Here is a 19955-nt window from a genome sequence, read left to right on the forward strand (position 1 = left end):
ATATAAATTTGTCCAAGATACCTAGTTCAAACCCATTCTACTGAATTATGCAAAGATATCTCTACAAAGTTAAAATTCCTATTGGGCACAGGCCACAGACTAAGTGCTAAATTCTCCATTTGCTTATGAGACCAACAGAGACTGACTGCATTAGGGTTCACATAAATTTACAAAGTGAGTTTCCCCTTTGTGAGTTTCAAAAGTTTAAATGTTGCATGGAATATAAATAAATATAAGCAATGATTGCTATGAACCCTGAGGTTTTGGAATAACAATAATATTATTGGGTCAATTTATATTCTGATTTTCTTAAATTTTTCCAAATCTGGATAATACATTTTAATAGTGCCATAGTGATTTTCTTTTGATATTCTAGTCAAATTTGTTAATAACTTATTCTTTGATAGAGTTGTTAAATTGAAAAGACATTGTCTCCATCACATAATATTCTTGAGGTTGGGATTTTATGGCTCTTTGCCTTCTTTTGTGTTATATAAATAGTTTTATGGCAACATTTTATTAATTCTTACTTTTAAACTACTTTTAGTTACTCTCCAGTGACTGCTCTTGGGATTATAATGTGCATTTAATTTATCACAGCCTACTTCAGATTATACTCTCTGATAAAATATAGCTACTTTGTTCTAGTGCTTAGTGTCATATATATTATATTTTTGTGTGTTTTAAATCTTACCATATAGTGCTGTTTTATAATTTATGTGATTTATAATTTTTTACAAAGTTTTATGTGTACTAAAATGTTAAAGGAGGATATGAAAATATATTTATAAATACATTTTATATACAACCATGTATTTCCCATTTCTGGAGTTATTTTCTTTCAGCATAAAAATGTCTGTTGTTTCCTTTAAGGTAGATCAGCTAGCAATGAAATCTGTCAGTCACTATTTTCATCCAAGAATATTCTTTTTTTTTTCCTTCCTCACTTTTGAATGATACTTTTTTTTAATGAATTTTCTCTCTCTCTCTCTCTCTCTCTCTCTCTCTCTCTCTCCTTTCTTTCTTTTTCTTTTTTTTTTTTGTAAAATTGAATTAAAATTTTTTTTTCATTTGTTATTTTTACTTATAAATGACAGTAGAATGTATTTTGACATATCATACATGGAGTATAACTTCCCATTTTTTGTGGTTATACATGATATGGATTCGCACTGGTCATGTATTTGTGTATAAGCATAGAAAAGTGATGTCCAGTCCATTCTACTGTCTTTCCTATTCACATTCTTCCTCCCTTCCCTTCATTCTCCTTTGTCTAATCCAGTGAACTTCTATCCCCAACCCCACTTATTGTGAGTTAGCATCTGCATATCAGAGTGGCCTTTGGTTTTTGGGGATTCACTTATTTTACTTAGCATGAAAGTCTCCAGTTCCATTCACTTACTGGCAAATGCCATAATTTCATTCTACTTTATGGCTGAGTAATTTTCCATTGTGTATATACCACATTTTCTTTATCCATTGTTAAAGGGCACCTACGTTGGTTCCATAGCTTAGCTATTGTGAATTGAGCTGCTGTAAACATTGATGTGGCTGCGTCACTGTAGTATGCTGATTTTAAGTCCTTTGGGTATAGGCCAAGGAATGATGGAATTCTTGGCTGATGGGTTTTCTCCCTGTGCTTGGAACATGTCACTGTTACTGCTTTCTTTCCTCCATCAGTCTTCAGTTTTATCAACACTTTTCTGTGTGATGGATCATTTTTCTCTTCCTGCTTTGTTCTTTATCGTTGGTTTCCAACAGTTGGAATAGGATGTGTCTGGGTGTGTGTCTTTTTGTATTTATCCTATTTGGAGTTTGTTGATCTTCTTGAATTTGTAGATTAACATTTTTTAAATCATTTTGAGAAGTTTCTGGCCATTATTTCTTTAAGTATTTTCCATCCTTTCTCTCTCTCTCTCTCTCTCTCTCTCTTTTTTTGTCACTCCCATTACACAAATGCTGGTATCAATGTTATCCCACAAGTTTATCAGTTTACAAAATATTCTTTAATTGTTCTTCCGATATATGATTTTTATTAGACTTTCTTCAGGTTCCCTGATCATTCTGCCATCTCAGATTCTGCTGTTTAACCCTTGTAGTGAATTTCTCTTGTCAGTTGTTATACGTCGTTTGTTTGTTTGTTTTGTTTTTAGCAGTGCTGGAGATGGAACCCAGGACCTTGTGCCTATGAGGCAAACATACTACCAACTGAGTTATATCCCTAGCCCAGTTGTTACACTTTTTAACTCCAGAATTTCCATTTGGTTCTTCTCTCTTTTTAACTATGTCTGACTCCTCCTTGAAAATTGTTATTTTCATACTTTCCTTGAATTCTTCAAACATATTTAATTTCCTTGAACATACATTTGAAGACTCTGTCTGCCACATCTAACCTCTAATGGTACTCAGACAATTTCTGTTGGTTTCCTTTTTCTCTCTTTATAGGTCACACTTTACTATGTCTTTGTTTTTTGTTTCCTGAATGTTGGCTATTTCAGACAACCCATGATCATATCAACTCTGGGTGTTTTTTGGTGGGAGGTGCTGGGGATTGAACACAGGAGCACTCAGCCACTAAGTCACATCCCCAGCCCTATTTTGTATTTTATTTAGAGACAGGGTCTCACTGAGTTGGTTAGCATCTCGCTTTAGCTGAGGCTGGCTTTGAACTTGTGATCCTCCTGTCTCAGCCTCCCCAGCCGCTGGGATTACAGACTTGCACCACTGGGCCCCCCTAACTCTGGGTTTTGATTTCTCCACTGAAAGTGGTTGTAATCACTTTTGTTTGTTTGTTTCTTTGTTTTGTTACTTACACAAAATCTATAAATCTTATCTATCCTCTGCCTGCAGTCCCTGATATCTGCATTCAAGCGTTTGTGGCGAAGTCTGTGTTCGTGAGGCTGGCTTTCTAGGGGTTGTCCATATGTCTGTGATAGTTAGGGTAAAAGCAACTCTTGGACAGAGGTATTTGATTACTCGGAGTCAGCAAGGTTCTATTCTCTTTTGGGGCCTGGTTGTGAATAAGGGGACCCATTTAAAGATTGAGTCATTTTCAAGTCCACCAAGCTCTTTGAAACTTTGTATCCATGTGTACAAAGCCTCAGGTTTCCTCGGTGAGTGTCCTGGCTTGGGCTTTCTCTCAATAAATATGAATATGATTAGCCTATCCAAAACTATGACTTTTGGCTAGTAGAGCCACTGGCCCCTCCATTCCGCCCCCTGGAGATCCTTGGTCAGTTCTACTGACCAAGCTGCTGGACGTGTGCACTGTGCACCACTCCATATTGAACGTTCCGCACCTCAGCAGGGAAGCTGCTGGTCCTCACAGCCTGTACTGCCCTGGCCAAACGTACATATGGATGGAGTTGGGAGGGCAGGAGCAGCCCTGGGCTCAAATGCCACAGATTCTCACTATTCATTCTCAAAGTTCAACGTTATTAAGGCATAAATGCTTTCCAGGTTGTTGTATGCCTTTGAGCAACTTCTAAAAATGCTGAAATGGTTGTTTGTCATTTTTTTTTTTTTTTTTTTTTTGCAGCGTGGTAATTGCTTTTAATAGGGAGGATTTGCCAGTCTCCTCACTCGCTTGGAAGTCCCGCTGCTTCCCATTGCCCCTTTTATCAGCATCTTTTCTCATGATTAAACACTCATTGACCTCTCTGAACATTAGCGTCTTTGAATCTCTCACTAGCCCTCCTTGCAGTGCTGAAAGGTGGGCAGAGCCCAAGGGTCACCTTCCATAGTGTCTTCACACCCTCAGTGACAGCATGCTTCTGCACGCCTTAGTCTAGTCCTCTCTCCCAGCCTCTAGTTTTGAATGGCCGTGTGCTTGTACAATTCTACGTGAAGGTCCTGTCCATTGTTAGCTCCCAAGCACTTTTTTCCATCTGATTTTTTATACCCTGACAGGTGATTGGATTTGATGACACCACTGTTCTCTCCTTCACCAGAGCTTGACAGTTTGGCCTCCTCTTTGACCTGTCATTTTTCCTCATTCTGTGTGTGTTCATTTGCCTATGAGATAGTACATTCAAGGTGCTTAGCACAGTGCTTGTTGCATAGTAATTACTAAAGATGGTAGTTATTGTTGTTTGATCACACTTTAAATTCTACCTTTGCATGTCTGTCTTCTCCAAATATAAAGAAATGACATGGCAATGGAAAGAGTAGTCATCTGGCAGTAAGCCTCCTTTACAGTTCAGTCTGTGACTTTTAACCATTTGACCTTAGAAAACTCTCCTAATTTCTCTGAGCTACAGTTTCTTCTTGTAAAACTTTTGGCATCATTAATATTTTCCTAGAGATAAAGGTGTAGCAATATAGATCTGTTAGGGGGAATCAAATGAGATAATTAAACTTATAAAATTAATGTCTTGTAAGGAAGCTATTACTCCCTCAGGTTCCATGCCAATTTGGGGTCCTGATTAACTTTCTTCCTTGTCTGCAACATCAACTTCCAAACTGGTTTCCCCACATCCCCCTGAAGCCATACTGAAGTATGGTCATCAGATTTAATGACATCAGTACCATGTGCAAAAGTCTGCCTCAGACGAAGCACATCTAAACTCTGAAAGGCCTGACAGTATTGGCTCATGTTGCCTTTTCTTCCTCAGTCCCTAATTTCTCATGCTTATTTAAAAAACAAAAAATCAGCTGCTCCCTTTTACTGAAGATGTGTCGTGTACCACTGCCTTGCACAGGTTCTCTTCCTGAACTGGTCTTCCTCACTTTCCTCCCCACCAAAGCCTGCACTCAGAGGTGGTACTAAATGCCCCCTTCCCTGTGAGGCTTTCAGTTAGTTGTTTGCTTTGAATGCAAACACCACGTCCTAATACAGCTTTCTTAGCCTGCAATGCCTTGATCATGTAGAAGTTAAGTATTTTAATGGGTGTTTCTTCGAAGAACACCTTGACCTAATGAAAAATTAAAATGTTCCAACAGATAGCAAGATGCCAGATCTTGTCATTCTCCTATTTAGAGTCTTCTTTTTTCCTCAAAGGAAATGACATTTATAATAGCCTCATTATGAAATTTATAAAATAGTTTCTGCTAAGTCCAAAGGCATGTCATGTGCTTGTGGTTAGTGAATCTCATTATTCAGGTGCATCTTTTGAAAATAACTGTAGAATGACTTAATAATGTGACTTAACAAACCCTAGTAGTGACTAATTGAAGTGGTTGCCAGCTAGCTGGAATTCTCTGGCTTAAAATTCTGCTTGCTTTTTTTTTTTTTTCCTCTCTGTTCTTACACTAGATTAGTGGTCATTAGACTTTAATGTTATAAGAATATGAGGTGAGGGCTGGGGTTATAGCTCAGTTGGTAGAGCATTTGTCTCCCAAGCACAAGGTCATGGGTTCAATCTCCAGCACTGAAAAAAAAGAATATGGGGTGTTTTAAAATGCATATTCTGTAGCTTCTTTCCTCTAAAATTGTGATTTCATAGATGGGGGTTCATAAATCTGCACTTTTAAAAGCAACCCAGGGGACTGAGGATGTGGTTCAGTGGTAGAGCACTTGCCCAGCATGTACAAGGCCCTGGGTTTGATTTTCAGCACCACCAAAATAAAAACAAAACAAAAAAACCCTAAATATATCTAATACAGTTGATGGAAGTTATTATAGTGAGTTTTTAGACTGCCTAACCTAATTTTTAAATGTTTCTTTAAAAACAGAAACAGAAGATCTGTGGGAGCTTAACTTTGCAGCATCACATGCTGGAACCTGTTCAGCGGATTCCTCGGTATGAGATGCTCCTTAAGGACTACCTAAGGAAATTGCCCCCTGATTCCCCGGACTGGAATGATGCAAAAAGTAAATGCTTTAAAAATTTTTTTTTGTCCTCCATTATCAGATACTCCAAGTGGTCAAGCAGACTTGTGGTTCCCAAGTGAGTGCATCTCACAGCTAGCTACTGTAGTCCAATATTGCTGTCAGAAAACAGTCTCACTGGAAATTATCAACACCTCTATTAGGCAAGCCACTTTTGAGCCTAAATCACAAGTTTAAAGCAATGCAAATCACATTTACCACTCTGGAGTCATTTTAATCACTAACTGTGAAACATAAAACTATAGTCTTAGAGACATCCGGAATAGCAATACACAATTACCATCTCACAGGAAGAACACAGCCATTTGAAATTACAAGTGCTGCAGTTTAATTAGATAGGTTGATGCATACCAAGAATACCAAGATGACATTTAATATGTAAAAATAACCTAAGCAGTGTTGGCCTCACCTACCCTAGATATAACTGGAAATGGTGTTTTTATTGTCTATTAACTTTTTCTTCAAGAAAACTTTATTGCAATTCTTTTGGTTGTTTTTTGATTTTTTTCATTTGATTAAAATGAAGGTTTTTTAAAAAGACTCATGAATTGTACTAATGCTTCAGGCTTCTTGCACTGTTTCTGTGTATGTGTGTTTTTGTACGTCAGTGCAGGAGATTGAACTTGGGACCTTGCGAATCACATGCTGAGCCCATGCTTTTACACTGAACCACACCCCCAGCCCTCTGGCACAGGTTTAAAAATCATTCAACTGTTAAGAGATGAGTGAAAGTTTGAGAAATAGAAATGCCTTGATATTCAGCAAGCACTAACAATACTCGTGTACAGTCTTAACTGCCACTCTTTCCCCTTCTAATTTCTTGCCTTCTATTGTAAGTAGACCATGGTATGAGAGAAGAGGAACATAAAACATCTTTAGTTCTGGAGCCTGAGTCTTTTCTTGAATCCAAACTGCCTCTGATGTGTTCCTCCCACCATCCAAGTAACCTCTAAACTTCCCTTTCCTTTTGCCCTTCTATAGTTTAGCATGATTTTGGCTCACCATCTTCTCTCAGCCCACTACTCCCTGGGAACTGTGCCCCACCCCATTTTCCACCTATCATGTCTGAGTGCTGGGTCCCAGTGGCAGGGCCAGTGGTGAATTGGAGGTGGAATTTCCTGCTCTTAGTGGAACTCATCTCTTGAGCATTGGTCCCACCCCATCTTTGACTGTCTCTATCCTGGATCCTTTCTCAGGTGTACAGAATTGCCCAAATCTGGATAGCCCTCACACATGTAAATAAAAATGCAGTGTCTTCTGTATTCCAAGAATGCCTTCCCCTAAGATACACATGTCCAAACGAAGAAAGTTGTGGGACATAGTAGGGCATTTCATTAATCGTTTTGGCTTTGCATTGATAGTTACAATAAAATTCTAAGGAAATCATAGAAGAAGGACTAAAAGTGGAAAGGGAAGTAACAAAAGTGCATTCTGTTCAGCCAAGCAAAGAAGACAGAAAATGTAGTCCAGAGGGAGGCAGGGTTACTGCAGTAACAGAATTGAGCAGACCAGCATTCACAAGACAGAAAAGAAGGGAAGAAAACAGGACATGGCTTAGGATTGAAGAGTATTCCCTGGGGTTGATCCGGCAGGCCCTCAGTGTTCACAGGTCTTCATTAGCAGCCCTGGAGCTCCCACAATGTCCATATCAGAGAGTTCCCATTCCATTCCCCTTTCTCACTACCACCCACCCCAGAAATAATACTGACGCTAGGAGATTCCCTTTCATCTGACCTAGGCTAGAACTGTGAATATTTTTCCAAAGAAAGTTTGGTTTTGCTTCATGTTCATGAAACTAGTAAAATACTTTGTGTTGAAATGTTATAGAACTTTGAGTCAGAAGACCCAGTTTCAGATCTGGCCCTATAACCTCAGATTTGTATGACCTTAGCCAAGCCACATTACTTCCTCATTTCTTTCATCTGCCAAAGGGAGCAAATATATTTATTGTTCAAGGTTGGTTAAGAATGTAAAGAATTGATTATATTAGTCCTCCCTTACCTGCAGGGGAATACCTTCTAAGATGTTCCAAGGAAGCCTGAAACCATAGATAGTCCTCTCTGCAGGGTTCAGTACTGGGTTTAAACCCTTATACCTACATATCTATGTTTAAATTTAGCTTATAAATTAAATATAGCAAGAGATTAACAAATTATAAAATATAACAATTATAATAGTGTATTGTAATAAAACTTATTGTTTAATTTCTAGAATTTTCCATGTAATATTTTCAGACTGTAGCAAAAAAATAAATAAAGAGGGCCTACTGTGTTTATGAAAACACCTGACAAAGTACCTTGAACCTAGTTAGTGTACACTATAAATGCTTATTGACTTTCATGGTCTATATGAATTCAATATACCTGTGAGCCTAATCATTGTACATGACTTACATAAGGAAATACCTTTTGAGTTCAGATAATCTGCTTACAAATGAAATTTTGAAGGTACCCAGTTTATAAGTGGAAATTGCTGCTACTTTCATTGTGTCTTTGATCTCAGATTTCTTATTTAAGTATGTAAATTATTCAATTATCTAGTAGCCCAGGAAAGACAAAGCATATTTATTTACTTTTCTTTTTTTCCCATTTAGAATCACTTGAAATTATATCTACAGCAGCAAGCCATTCTAATAGTGCAATAAGAAAAATGGTAAGTGGTTTTTAGAGGAGACAGGAACTTTATGGTTAGATAATTGTCATAATAGTCTAACACTATCTGTAGGTTTGGACCAAAGTGAATAGATAGAGGTAAACAAAAGAAAGCTTTTGCAAAATGTCTCATGTTTCCTGGAGTAACCCTCTCCCCTGTTCTCTCAGGTTTCAATTTAAGGATGCAGTTTTATACCAAAAAATACATTCACTCCCAATCCCTTCTAAATTATGCAGATTTTAGTTAAGGTCATGGTATTATTTAAGTCACTTAATTGACACTTTGTGTATTTGATCTTGCTGTACTTTGTTTTAATTTCCTAGGAGAACCTAAAGAAACTCTTAGAGATTTATGAAATGTTGGGAGAAGAAGAAGACATTGTAAACCCTTCCAATGAGCTAATAAAAGAAGGACAGATCCTCAAGCTAGCTGCACGGAACACATCAGCACAAGAACGCTACCTTTTCTTAGTGAGTATTCTAGTGCTGGCAAGTTACGTAAGAATAATTTACCCAAAAAAAAGAATAATAATAAGAAGAATTTACAAAAAAAAAAAAAAAGTTGTCATTTACATCTTGGAAAAGTACGATGCTTATGTGCTTGCTCCCCTAAATAATTACTTCTGATCTGGTTTAGTCAACACTGTTAGGAGTTGGGATAAGGGAACATTTTGAGTAACTGAAATTCAAATATTTTTTGGTGTCCTTTATGGGTATAATTTACTTCAGTAGTACGAACTGAAGACAATTTAGCCTTTCTGTGATTATGCCAATAGTGTGTAGGTGGAATTATGGTATACTTTTTAAATCCTCCTCTGCTTGTTTCCTTTCATTTTCAACAGGCTAATGGGCACCATTTCCTGGTTATTTTGTTGCCATACTATTTTCTGACAATAGTTCTCCTAATCCTCTGTAATCACTTTTATAATCATTCTAGATTAAAACAAACTGTATGTGCAAGATCGAAAGGCTTGTGTCTAAAGTACCTATGGGAAAAGTGTGCAAATACTACAAAGTTCCTTTTCACTGTAGTCAGTCCTTGTCCCTTCCTTCACTTCCTGGAAATGACAGTTAGTCTGGGGCTTATCTCAAATGTCCTAGTCTTCCTGGGCCCTCCAGGCCATTATTATTATTTTTTCTTTGTTTCCTTAATGAATTCTAATTCTTTTCTATATCTAATAAGATAAGGATCATAATGGCTAGCATTGACAAAGAGCAAGCAAACACTGAATAGCTGCTTAGTAAATAGCTTTATTATGATTGTTATTAATGGCAAAGAACAAAGATACATTGGTAAAGAGACTGCCAAGGCAGACTTTTCTGCTGCCAGGCATTCATTTCAGCATTGCCCTTAGGTCTAAGAAGTTTCTATCCACTGCTTCCAGCCTTCTTTGAAAAGAAACTTTATAGGAACTAACTGTCATGAAGAGGACTGTTCAGTATGTCTCAGTCATTTTTTAAAAAGAACATTTGGTTACCATGTGACCCAGCTGTTCTACAGCAAGTCTGTTTAACTCAAGGAAATTGCAAACACATGTCCACACAAAAGCTTATCCATGTCCATAGGCATTATTCATCAGAGCCAAAACTGTAAGCAACCTCAGTGTTCATCAGTGATGGATGAAGTGTGGTATATCTATGCAATGGACTATTCTATTTTATGTCAATAAAAAGAATTGTACTGATAATATACTACATGAATGAAGCTTGAAAACTGTCAAGTGAAAGAAATCAGTCACAAAAGGCCACATACACTGATTCTGTTTATGTGAAATGTCCAGAATTGGTAAATATATTAATTATATAAAATATAGTTGGTGGTTGCCTAAAGTTAGTGGGAAGGAGAAATGGGCACAAGGCTTCATTTTAGAGTTCCAGAATTAGTGTTGGCTTACTACTATCTTAAAAACCATTTTTTAAAAAGGTAAGTTTTATGGAATATGAATTCTATCTCAATTTTTTAAATGAATGAATATTATCTGACTATAGAATCCTTATTTGAGCTAAAGAGAAGTAGACTACCTTTCCCAGGGGATAAGGAGAAATAAATAGACCTAAATATTATTATTCAGGAGGGGTAAAGAGATGATTATCATTGAAAAGACAAATTCCAGCAGGGGGCTGTGTTCCTACCATGGGGAGGGGTCAACAGTGGAGAGGCAGAGGGCACAAGCAGAAAGGTGGGCAGGAAGGAGCCTTTGTGGCTTTCACAGGAGACAATGGCAAGACGGTAAAAGGCTTGGGATGGGTAAGTGTGAACTGCGGTGGGCTCCTGGACATAGGGACTGCTATCTACCTGGCTTTGGGGTGATTTGGGCAGGGGACTCAGGGCTCGGCTTGACAAAACGAGTGGTTAAGGGTGTTTGCTTCCATACAGAAGGTGTGCTCACATGTGAGTCCTGGACAGTCTCTAGGAATTGGGTCACCTGGGAGGGTCAGTCCCTTTAGTATCAGCAAGGCATAAAGATGTTCAGACATCAACAACATAGAATAAAAAGACAACCTAATATACTTTTTTGGGCAAAAAATCCCCCAGAAGTCAGTGTCTGCTTTGTTTTTACATTATAAGTCCTTTCTCTTCTTCCTCATTAACCAAGGCAATTGGTTAGACACATTTCAGAATTATTCTGGAAATAGTTTGAGGTTGAAGATCTTGATGCAAAGCCAAATTAAGCTGCTATTTGGAAGAGAGATGGCAGGAGCCTTCGGGGGGATATGGATGGCAGTTAGCAGCTGAGGAAAAGACCCATCTTATTCCACTTCCTATCAGCTATCAAACATACCTCCCAAGAGAGCGAATTGGCATGGTGGGAATTTTAGGAAACCACGTGTTCTGAAGACCATTCTAGAATCTTGTACAGTGTAGGTTCATTCATTTAATCCACTCTCTGAGACTGTACTTGTCATGTTTATTCACAGGGAACATCTTGTTCTTCTATAAGTAGAAACTTCAGAAGTAGCATTTTCCTTTCCTTTTCTCGCTAGTGAGAAAATGAAGGCAAGCTTTTGATTCTCTACTACAAGATATTAAATTTGGCTGGAAAGTCAAATTATGTTTAGAATCTGATTCCATATCCAAATGCTCCCCACTCATCTCTGTATCTGCTTGCCTCCATACTATGTTTTCACTTCTTTATGTTGATGTAGCATACTCTCTTAACTAAATGACTGCTGATAGGTGGAAGCTAATTCACAATAAGAGGGGCTGGGGAAGAACAGATACTCAGAAGAGTAGACAAAGGGGAATGAAGGGGGGAGGGAGAGGGATAAGAAAAGGAAAGCTAGTGGAATGAATTGAAACAATTTTCCTGTGTACTTACATGAATACACCATAGTGAATCCCACCATCTTGTACCTCCATTAGAATGGAGTCCTAAAGAGAATAAGATATATTCCATGCTTATACAATTATATCAAAATGAATTCTAGGGGCTGGGACTGGGGCTAAGTGGTAGAGCATTTGCCTAGCATATGTGAGGCACTGGGTTCAGTTCTCAGCACCACATAAAAATAAATAAGTAAAATAAATGTCTATTTACAACTAAAAAATATTTTTAAAAAAATGATTCTACTGCCGTGTGTAAGTAAAAAGAACCAATGAAAAAATGTTAAACACACACAATAAAATCACCTTATCTGGGATCTGAAGGTTTTAAAATAAGAATCACTAAATTATTCTCCAGAAAGACCCCGGAATTTTTATTCTTGGCCTTTTGTAGTCATTCTACTCCTTATTTCTTATAGCTTGGTAGGTAATTTTTTTCCTTAACTTATTTAAACTTTAAATACAGATCAGTCACTGTAAATTTCCTCCAACAGTATTATTCTATTTCCTTCTAAAATAAACTTCAATGAAATTATCACTGGTGAGAACATGAAATTGAGTTATTTCAGTGAAAGAAACATATTGTAAGAGGTTAGAAATACTTGTACATTAGAGATGAAATGGGGAAATCTCCCCCCACTTCCTTTTAAAAAATAAGATTGAGATTTGGTTCAAGGTCTGTCACAGCCTAGGACTTCTACGGCCTCATCACTCGGAGCTTTGCTGCTCACCACTTACGAGCTATGGACAGGAAGAAATCTCCTACAGTGAAAGAAAAAGTCATTGTTGGTGCTATGGCTGCTGCAACTTCTTCTTTCAGTTTGAGAGGAAACCCAGAGACAAGTGATTCTCTTGGTGGCAGTGTCGGGGCTTTTGCCACAGGAGCAGGGTTCACAGAAGGAGTAGGACCAGGTACCTTGTTTTTTACAGATATGGCACCTGATCTCTATAAGGTTATATTTTGTATCCTATAAAAGCTCTTACTTCCATCTTTGTGAAAACGGAAGGTATTTATTGACCAGCATTAGATTGTGATCAGAGTTCTTTAAGATTAATATGTAGTTATTGGCAATTTATAATGTGAAGTCCCACCAAGGAAGAGTTTCAGGGAGGTCATCCTGAAAGCATGAAAAGCAAAGAGAAACATATTTATATCTGTCTGTCATCTTTTGAGAGTAACTACAAAAGGCAAATGCTAAGATCCTCTGTATTCACATATTAATATGTCTATAAAATAAGACTGTAAAGCAAATTGAACACAAGTATCAAATAACTGGGATCTTTTATGCTATAATACTACATTTGTCACACCATTTGCAGAAACAATTTGGTTATGTTGATGGCTAGAAAGTGTGAGCTATCCTTGTGCTGGTGGCTCTGCAGCCCCTCCAACATACAGTTCTAACCAGATCTCCTCTTCAGAGGTTTTCAAGGGAGAGGGAAAGAAACATTACCTCAAAAAGTTAGCAAACAAGCTAGGTGTAGTTGTGCATGCCAACAATCCCAAAAACTTGGGAGGCTGAGGCAGGAGGACCACAAATTCCAGGCCAGCCTCAGCAATTTAGCGAGGCCCTGTCTCAAAATAAAAAGGGTTGGAGATGTAGCCCAGTGCTAGAATGCCCTGGGTTCAATCCCCAATACCACCCCTCCCCCAGAAAATTAGCAAGGTGTTGGATTAGTCAAACTACAATATGGACTTGAGAACGAGAACATTGGGAGATTTTTCAAATCTCCAAATCCTATCCATTACAACGAGGTTGTGATGCCACACTCAGAACAGAGTGAGCCGTTAATGATAAAAGCTTAGGTCCTCTCCTGGAAATGTAAACACGTGATACTGGGATATAGCTAGAGTGCTTTTAGTGCTCTTTTAATACTATGTTCTCCAGTGTGGAACTGAAATTTATGACAATGGTTGTAGGAAGTTACAAAATGATGAACGAGAAGCAACTGGTGAGAAATACACTTTCAGAATGAGCACATTGGTCTGTGTCACATAAATATGTGAGAATGCTTTAAATATCCATTGACGTGTCTCTTCTTGGAAAATAGCATGGAGCCAAGCAGAGGGCCTGGCAGGAAAGCTCGAGAATCAAACCCCAGAAGAGCATAAAATAAGACAACTTGTTGAATTTAAGTACTTTGTTATGTGCAAAGCACTTTGCTAAACCCTGATCTTTTGATTTCCTCATTTAATCTTTTTAGCAACCAGTGACTTGCAGATAATGACCCTGAACTATGAGGGTTCACACACTTCCTAAGTAGTAAAGTGGGGACTTAAAGTAAAATTTTAGAGAAAATTTGAAAAAGAACAAATTGAGAAACCTTGATGAAGCAAGTGAAATTTAAAAAAAAAGTTAGAATTGAGAGCACATGCTGTTAGAAAAGCAAAAGATAATTTTTAGTTCCTAGTAACTCTTATCTAAGAAAACTATATGTAACCTTGAAAACAATTTAAACAAACAAATATGAAGTAAGGAGCATGGACCTGCTCTTAGAAATCCACCCACAAATTAACCCAAATATTTAGAGTTTTATTTCTCTGTATGTTTTAATATATTCAGAAGTGAAATAGCAGGCCGTGGTGGCACATGCCTATAATCCCAGCAACTGGGGAGGCGGAGGCAGGAGAATCACAAATTCAAGGCCAGCTTGGGTGGCGTAGTGAGAAACTGTCTCAAAATAAAAAATAAAAAAGGCTTGAGATTTAGCTCAGCGATAAAGCACCTCTGGGTTCAATCCTCTGTACCCTCCTCCCCCCAAAAAGTGAAATAAATGCTTTTACAAAGTCATTAAAAAATCATTTTCTGTTTTTTCTGTCTTATATTATTCATGGTCCTAGCAAGACCATTGTTGACTAGAAATGGGGCATTGTGCATAATAATTTTGACTCAGTTTCAAAATAAAGACCTTTTTTTTTTTTAAAAGTACTTCTTATCAAGAGTAAGGTCCTGCCTTTACAGACCTCTTGAAAAAAAAACCAATGGCTTTTCTGTAAATTCATGTGATAAATTCTTAAGATTCAAGGATTCATGAGACTGCTGCTGAAGAATACTGAGATTCAGCATAAAATAGAGATATTGGCTTCATGACTTACTTTTTATATAAGCTTTAGAGTGCTCGTCACACCTATATTAATGAAATTTGAGTTAATGAATTAAAACATTAAACACTGGTTAAAAAAAATTGTTTGAATATTACTCCTTTCTTCTAATGACTATTGTAGGCTTATCCTCTACAGAACAATTAGAAATTCTGGTGTATAAGGACTTTTCTTTTTTCTGATACTAGGGATAGAACCCAGGGCATTTTACCACTAAGCTACATCCCACAGTCCCTTTTTATTTTTTTATTTTTATTTTTTTTTTATTTTTTTTTTTGAGACAGGGTCTTGCTAAGTTGCTGAGGTTGACCTCAAATTTGTGATTCTCCTGCCTCAGCCTCCTAAGTAACTGGGGTTATAGATGTGCACCACTGCACCCAGCCCTTTTCTCTTTTCTCTTTTCTCCCCCCGCCCCCTTTCTCTCTCTCCCTGTGTCTGTGTGTGTATGCGTGTGGTACTAAGGGATGAACCCAGAGGCATTCAACCACTGACCTACATCTCTGATTTTTATTTTAGGGGTATTACTAAGTTGCCCAAGCTGGCCTTGTACTTGTGATCCTCCTGCCTCAGCCTCCTGTGTAGCTGGAATTATAGGTGTGCACTCATGCACCTGACCAGAAATTTAACTTTCCAAGTTAAGAACTTCAAAAAAAATTTTAAATTTTAAGAAAAGAACTTCAGTTAGGGATTGGGGATACAGCTCAGTGGTAGAGTGCTTGTCTAACATGAGACCCTAGATTTGATCCTCAACACCATTTAGGAAAATAACCAGTCAGTCTTGGTGGAACATGCCTATAATCTAAGCAGCTTGGGAGGCTGAGGCAGGAGGTTAGCAAGTTCAAAGCCAGCCTTAGCAACTTAGGGAGGCCAAAAGCAACTTATCGAGGCCCTCAGTAAATAAAGAGTCGGGGATGTGTCTCAATGGTTAAGCACCATGGGTTTAATCCCTAGTACCAAAAAAATAAATAAAGGAGAAAAAAAACAAGAAACATAATAACAACTTCAATTCCTAGAATATCAAAGGTCCTCAAGTTTTTATCAAATTTATTGAACTAATTTTCTTAAAGCACTGATATAAAAAGGTGATTGATTTACTTATGATAGTAGAATATTTGAATCATGAAAGGGAAGTATTTCAAAAATTTTATGATTTTTTTTTTTCTATGTAAGCATAAAATCTTAATGTAGAAGTAAATTTTGTTGAAGTAGGAAGTATCATATTCCCTGGAATTCCAAGTAATTTCTTTCCAGGGCTACTTTAAATATTGGTCAGTTTTCCTTCTTTTCTTTATTTCCTGAGTATTGATATATGTTCTGTCTCTTGTAGTTCAACAACATGTTACTGTACTGCGTGCCCAGATTCAGCTTGGTAGGCTCAAAATTCACAGTTCGGACCAGGGTTGGCATTGATGGAATGAAAATCGTAGAGACTCACAATGAAGAATATCCACATACTTTCCAGGTGTCTGGGAAAGAGAGAACACTGGAACTGCAGGCCAGGTAAGAGAACTATTGCTGTCCCAACGTTTATCCCAAACATCAGAGTAAACTGTAGCTCAGAGTGGTGCTGAGGGTTTTCCCCAAGTGGAGGCTACAGACCTCTGGGAATCTGATGATGTAAATAGAAAGCTGAAAGCTCTTGAAGGACAGTCATTGTGACTTCCTCTTTGACTTCCCCACAGTGCCTAGGTCAGTAAGCATTCACTCAGTTGATTAGCTCTTCAGAATAACAAGGTACTAGGAAGAAGAGTTTGCTACAGATTATCCGAAACTTAACACTTGGAGGAGATTGTTCTCCCCTAATCAGTCTTCTATTCTTCCTCTTGCTCCACAAATATTAGTTTGATGACTATTCCGTACTAAACTATTGAGTCCCTCAGAGGCTCTGTATTCTCAGAACTTAGGAGCACTGTGATGGAAAGAAATGTTTGACAGGATAATCAAGGTAATGATCCCTGCCACAGTCAGTTGTAGGATACATGAAGGAGTCCTTTGGCAGGGTAGGAGGACTTTGCCAATCATAACTTTGGGAATATGGCTCAAATTATGCCCCTTATTGAGTAGGAAAGAGTTGGAGTTCTGGACTCACTTTTCCTAGAAGGAACTTGAAAACCACAGCAGATCATAGCTGGCTACCTCATGCATGAACCTCTGGAAGACAAGATGCTGTCAGGATATGAAATAAATCTGCTTTAGAAGGCAGTTATCTCTTTAGCCTGCAAAGGCCTAGCAAGATGAAAATGTGGATACTTCACAGGGTCACAGATCTGAATGGAAAGTATCAATCCCAGTTCTAACAGTGTCAGCGCCCTAGAATCCATGTAGAGTCAGTCTTTCTGATCCTCTGCATACAACATGTGGTTCTGGTTTCTCAGGTGAATTCACTCTGGTTTATAATTAGTCACTGCCTAGGAGTTTAATATTCAAGCTTTCTACAAAGAATAAATCATTTTATCTCAAATCTGTGACCAGGAGATCTGAGAATTGGTGAAATTCCAGCCATGGAAGGTGTAGCAGACTGGTAAAGTGTGAAAAACGGTCAGTTCTTTGATTTCTCACAAAGAATTCATATTGAAACCCCCATTATTGGGGGAGTGATCAGGGGACTACTGTGGAGATTAGCAGATAAAGTGAGTTTAAAAGATGGAGGACTTGGTTTTGAAGGTCATGGTTATTCTGCCTCATGGTAAGATTTGGGCACCAGCCACCCAACTCATGGAAAAATGTATGATGCTGTGTTGTAGGCTTCTGATGTGAGACCTCACTCAGTGTCTGAATTATTGGCTCTGGCAATAGGGAGAATTTGTCAATACTGTGACCATCATAGAATTCTTAATTGCAGAAGAATGAAGGTGCTGCAGACTTAAAGCATACTTCTAATCTGCAAACCCAAGAGGTGTGTGTTATATCAGAGGAGAGAATTCTAAGATATTTCTAAGATTTCTAGATGCCTGCAAGAAGACATTAGCCCTCCATTCGCAGGTTGGGCTATTTGCTTTTCAGGATGGGAAAAATTTTCTTAAGCACAGCCAGTCATCACTTCATAACATTCCAATTAGTATCAGAAACATGCTTATCCTTCATTAGACTTCTTATTCCCCTCATTATATGTATGATTATGTGGCGATATAAAAAGTCTGGATTAAGTAGTTACTTTTCATCTGATCTATAATGGCTCTCAAGAATAGAGACAAACCTGAAGGTTCAAAAAGAGCATCAGAGGGATTTATATGCAATAAAAAATTGGGTGTAAGCCAGGCACAGTGGCACACATCTATAAACCCAACAATGTAGGAGGCTGAGGCAAAAGGATTACAAATTCAAGACCAGCTTCAGCAACTTAGCAAGAAAGACCCTGTCTCAAAAAAATAAAATAAAATAAAATAAAGGATTGAGGATGTTCAGTGGTAAGGTACCCCTGGCTTCAATCCCCAGTAACTCCCCCCACCACCAAAAAAAAGGACATGACTGGGTGCCATGGCATATACCTGTAATCCCAGCAACTCTGGGAGGCCAAGGCAGGAGGGTTGCAAATTTGAGACTTGTCTGGGCAACTTATCAAGACCTTGTCTCAAGATAAAAACTAAAAAGGACTGGGAATATGACTCAGTGGTAGAGTGGTCCTGGATTCAATCCCCTGTACTACAAAAATAAAAATTTAAAAATTAGGTGTATATTTGGGAATATTTAAAGAGAATTTGCTTCTGAAGCCAACTGGGAAAAAAAAAGAGTTCCCCTTTTCTTGCTAAGGTATGAGTCAACTGTAGGATTGACCCCTTGCATTTCTGCTTCCTCTTCCACATTTAAAAAGATAAGTATTCTGGGGTTTGGGGGTGGCATAGAGGGAGGATTCTATTTTGTTTGGGGGCAGTGCTGGGGATCAAATCCAAGGTTTCACACATGCTAGGCAAGTACTCTGCCCCATAGCCACACCCCCATCCCCAAATATTATGTTTTATCTAATTTTTGTGCAACACTTTTCTATTGGTAAGTGAAATTTAAAATAGTGTAATGAGTAAATTAAAGAGTAGAAAAACTTGCCAAGAGTAAAACTAAGACAAAAAGGCATTAAATTTTTAAGTTTCTTTGCATTTAAAAGACTGAAAGCAGCTAACAAATAACTATGCTTCCAGGGCAACAGTGCGTGGGGAAATGGCAAAATAGTGGGGAGTTTGCTTATATTTTTTCTTTTGAGGGACAGATTTAAGCCCCTAGGTGGGCAATAAGCAGAATCTTCCATTTGACAGATTCCACAAACATTCCTGGCATATCGTGGTATGCTGAGTAATAAATGCTGGAGCCAGGCATGGTGGGGCACACCTGTAATCTCAGTGATTTGGGAGACCGAGGCAGTAGAATAGGCAGGTTTGAGGTCAGCCTCAGCAACTTAGTGAGATCCCGTCTCAAAAAGGGATGAGGATATAGTTCAGTGGTAAAGTGCTTGCCTAGCATGGGCAAGGCCCTGGGTTCAATCCCCAGTATCATGCAAAAAAAAAAAAAAAAAAAAAAAAAAAGATAATAAACAATAGATAGAAGGATGGTGTCACAGGAACAAATCTTGAGCTGTCTCAGTCATAGTGTATACCTGTTGAAATGAGGTAGGTGACCTTAGGTTGGAACTCACACTTGGCTCTAGCCTACCAAACATGGTAAATAAACTGGCAGTCTGATATTCTTCAAAATTTAGAGATCATTCAGAGTTCACAAAAGGGGTTTTTCAAATATAATAAGACAATAGCCAGTCAGCTACATAAGCTACTTATAGGGGAGAGGAAGTAAAACTTAACAGGATGAAGGAAACTTGACTATAGTGGAGGAAAGAAAATTATAAAACATCGGGGCCATTAACCTGTGAAACCTCCTTCCTGCATGCATTGAAAATGCTCCTCTATTCTGCTTTATGTGTAATGAATCAGGTGTGGTATTGCCTGAAGCCTCCTAGGAATAGGAAAATCAAATTATTTCAAAGGAAACATTAAGTAGCTACCCAGGGCCTGACAAAGATATTTTAGATGCAAGGATAATTGTAATCTTTTCCGAGATGGG

At 38.1% G+C, this 19955-nt stretch overlaps 1 protein-coding gene across 4 annotated transcripts in view; it reads left to right on the top strand.

The window, feature by feature from the left end:
• FGD4 (FYVE, RhoGEF and PH domain containing 4) overlaps nt 1–19955 on the top strand; it is a 197989-nt gene that overhangs the window by 163307 nt on the left and 14727 nt on the right. For all 4 annotated transcript variants that reach the window (XM_079139328.1, XM_079139329.1, XM_079139327.1 and 1 more), the window contains 4 exons: nt 5674–5812; nt 8424–8482; nt 8806–8952; nt 16237–16409. In XM_079139328.1, coding sequence (XP_078995454.1) covers nt 5674–5812; nt 8424–8482; nt 8806–8952; nt 16237–16409 — 518 coding nt within the window. The remainder of the gene's footprint in view (nt 1–5673; nt 5813–8423; nt 8483–8805; nt 8953–16236; nt 16410–19955) is intronic.

The sequence above is a fragment of the Sciurus vulgaris genome, assembly GCF_902686455.1.
Source record: "Sciurus vulgaris genome assembly, chromosome: 5".
Classification (NCBI taxonomy): domain Eukaryota; kingdom Metazoa; phylum Chordata; class Mammalia; order Rodentia; family Sciuridae; genus Sciurus; species Sciurus vulgaris.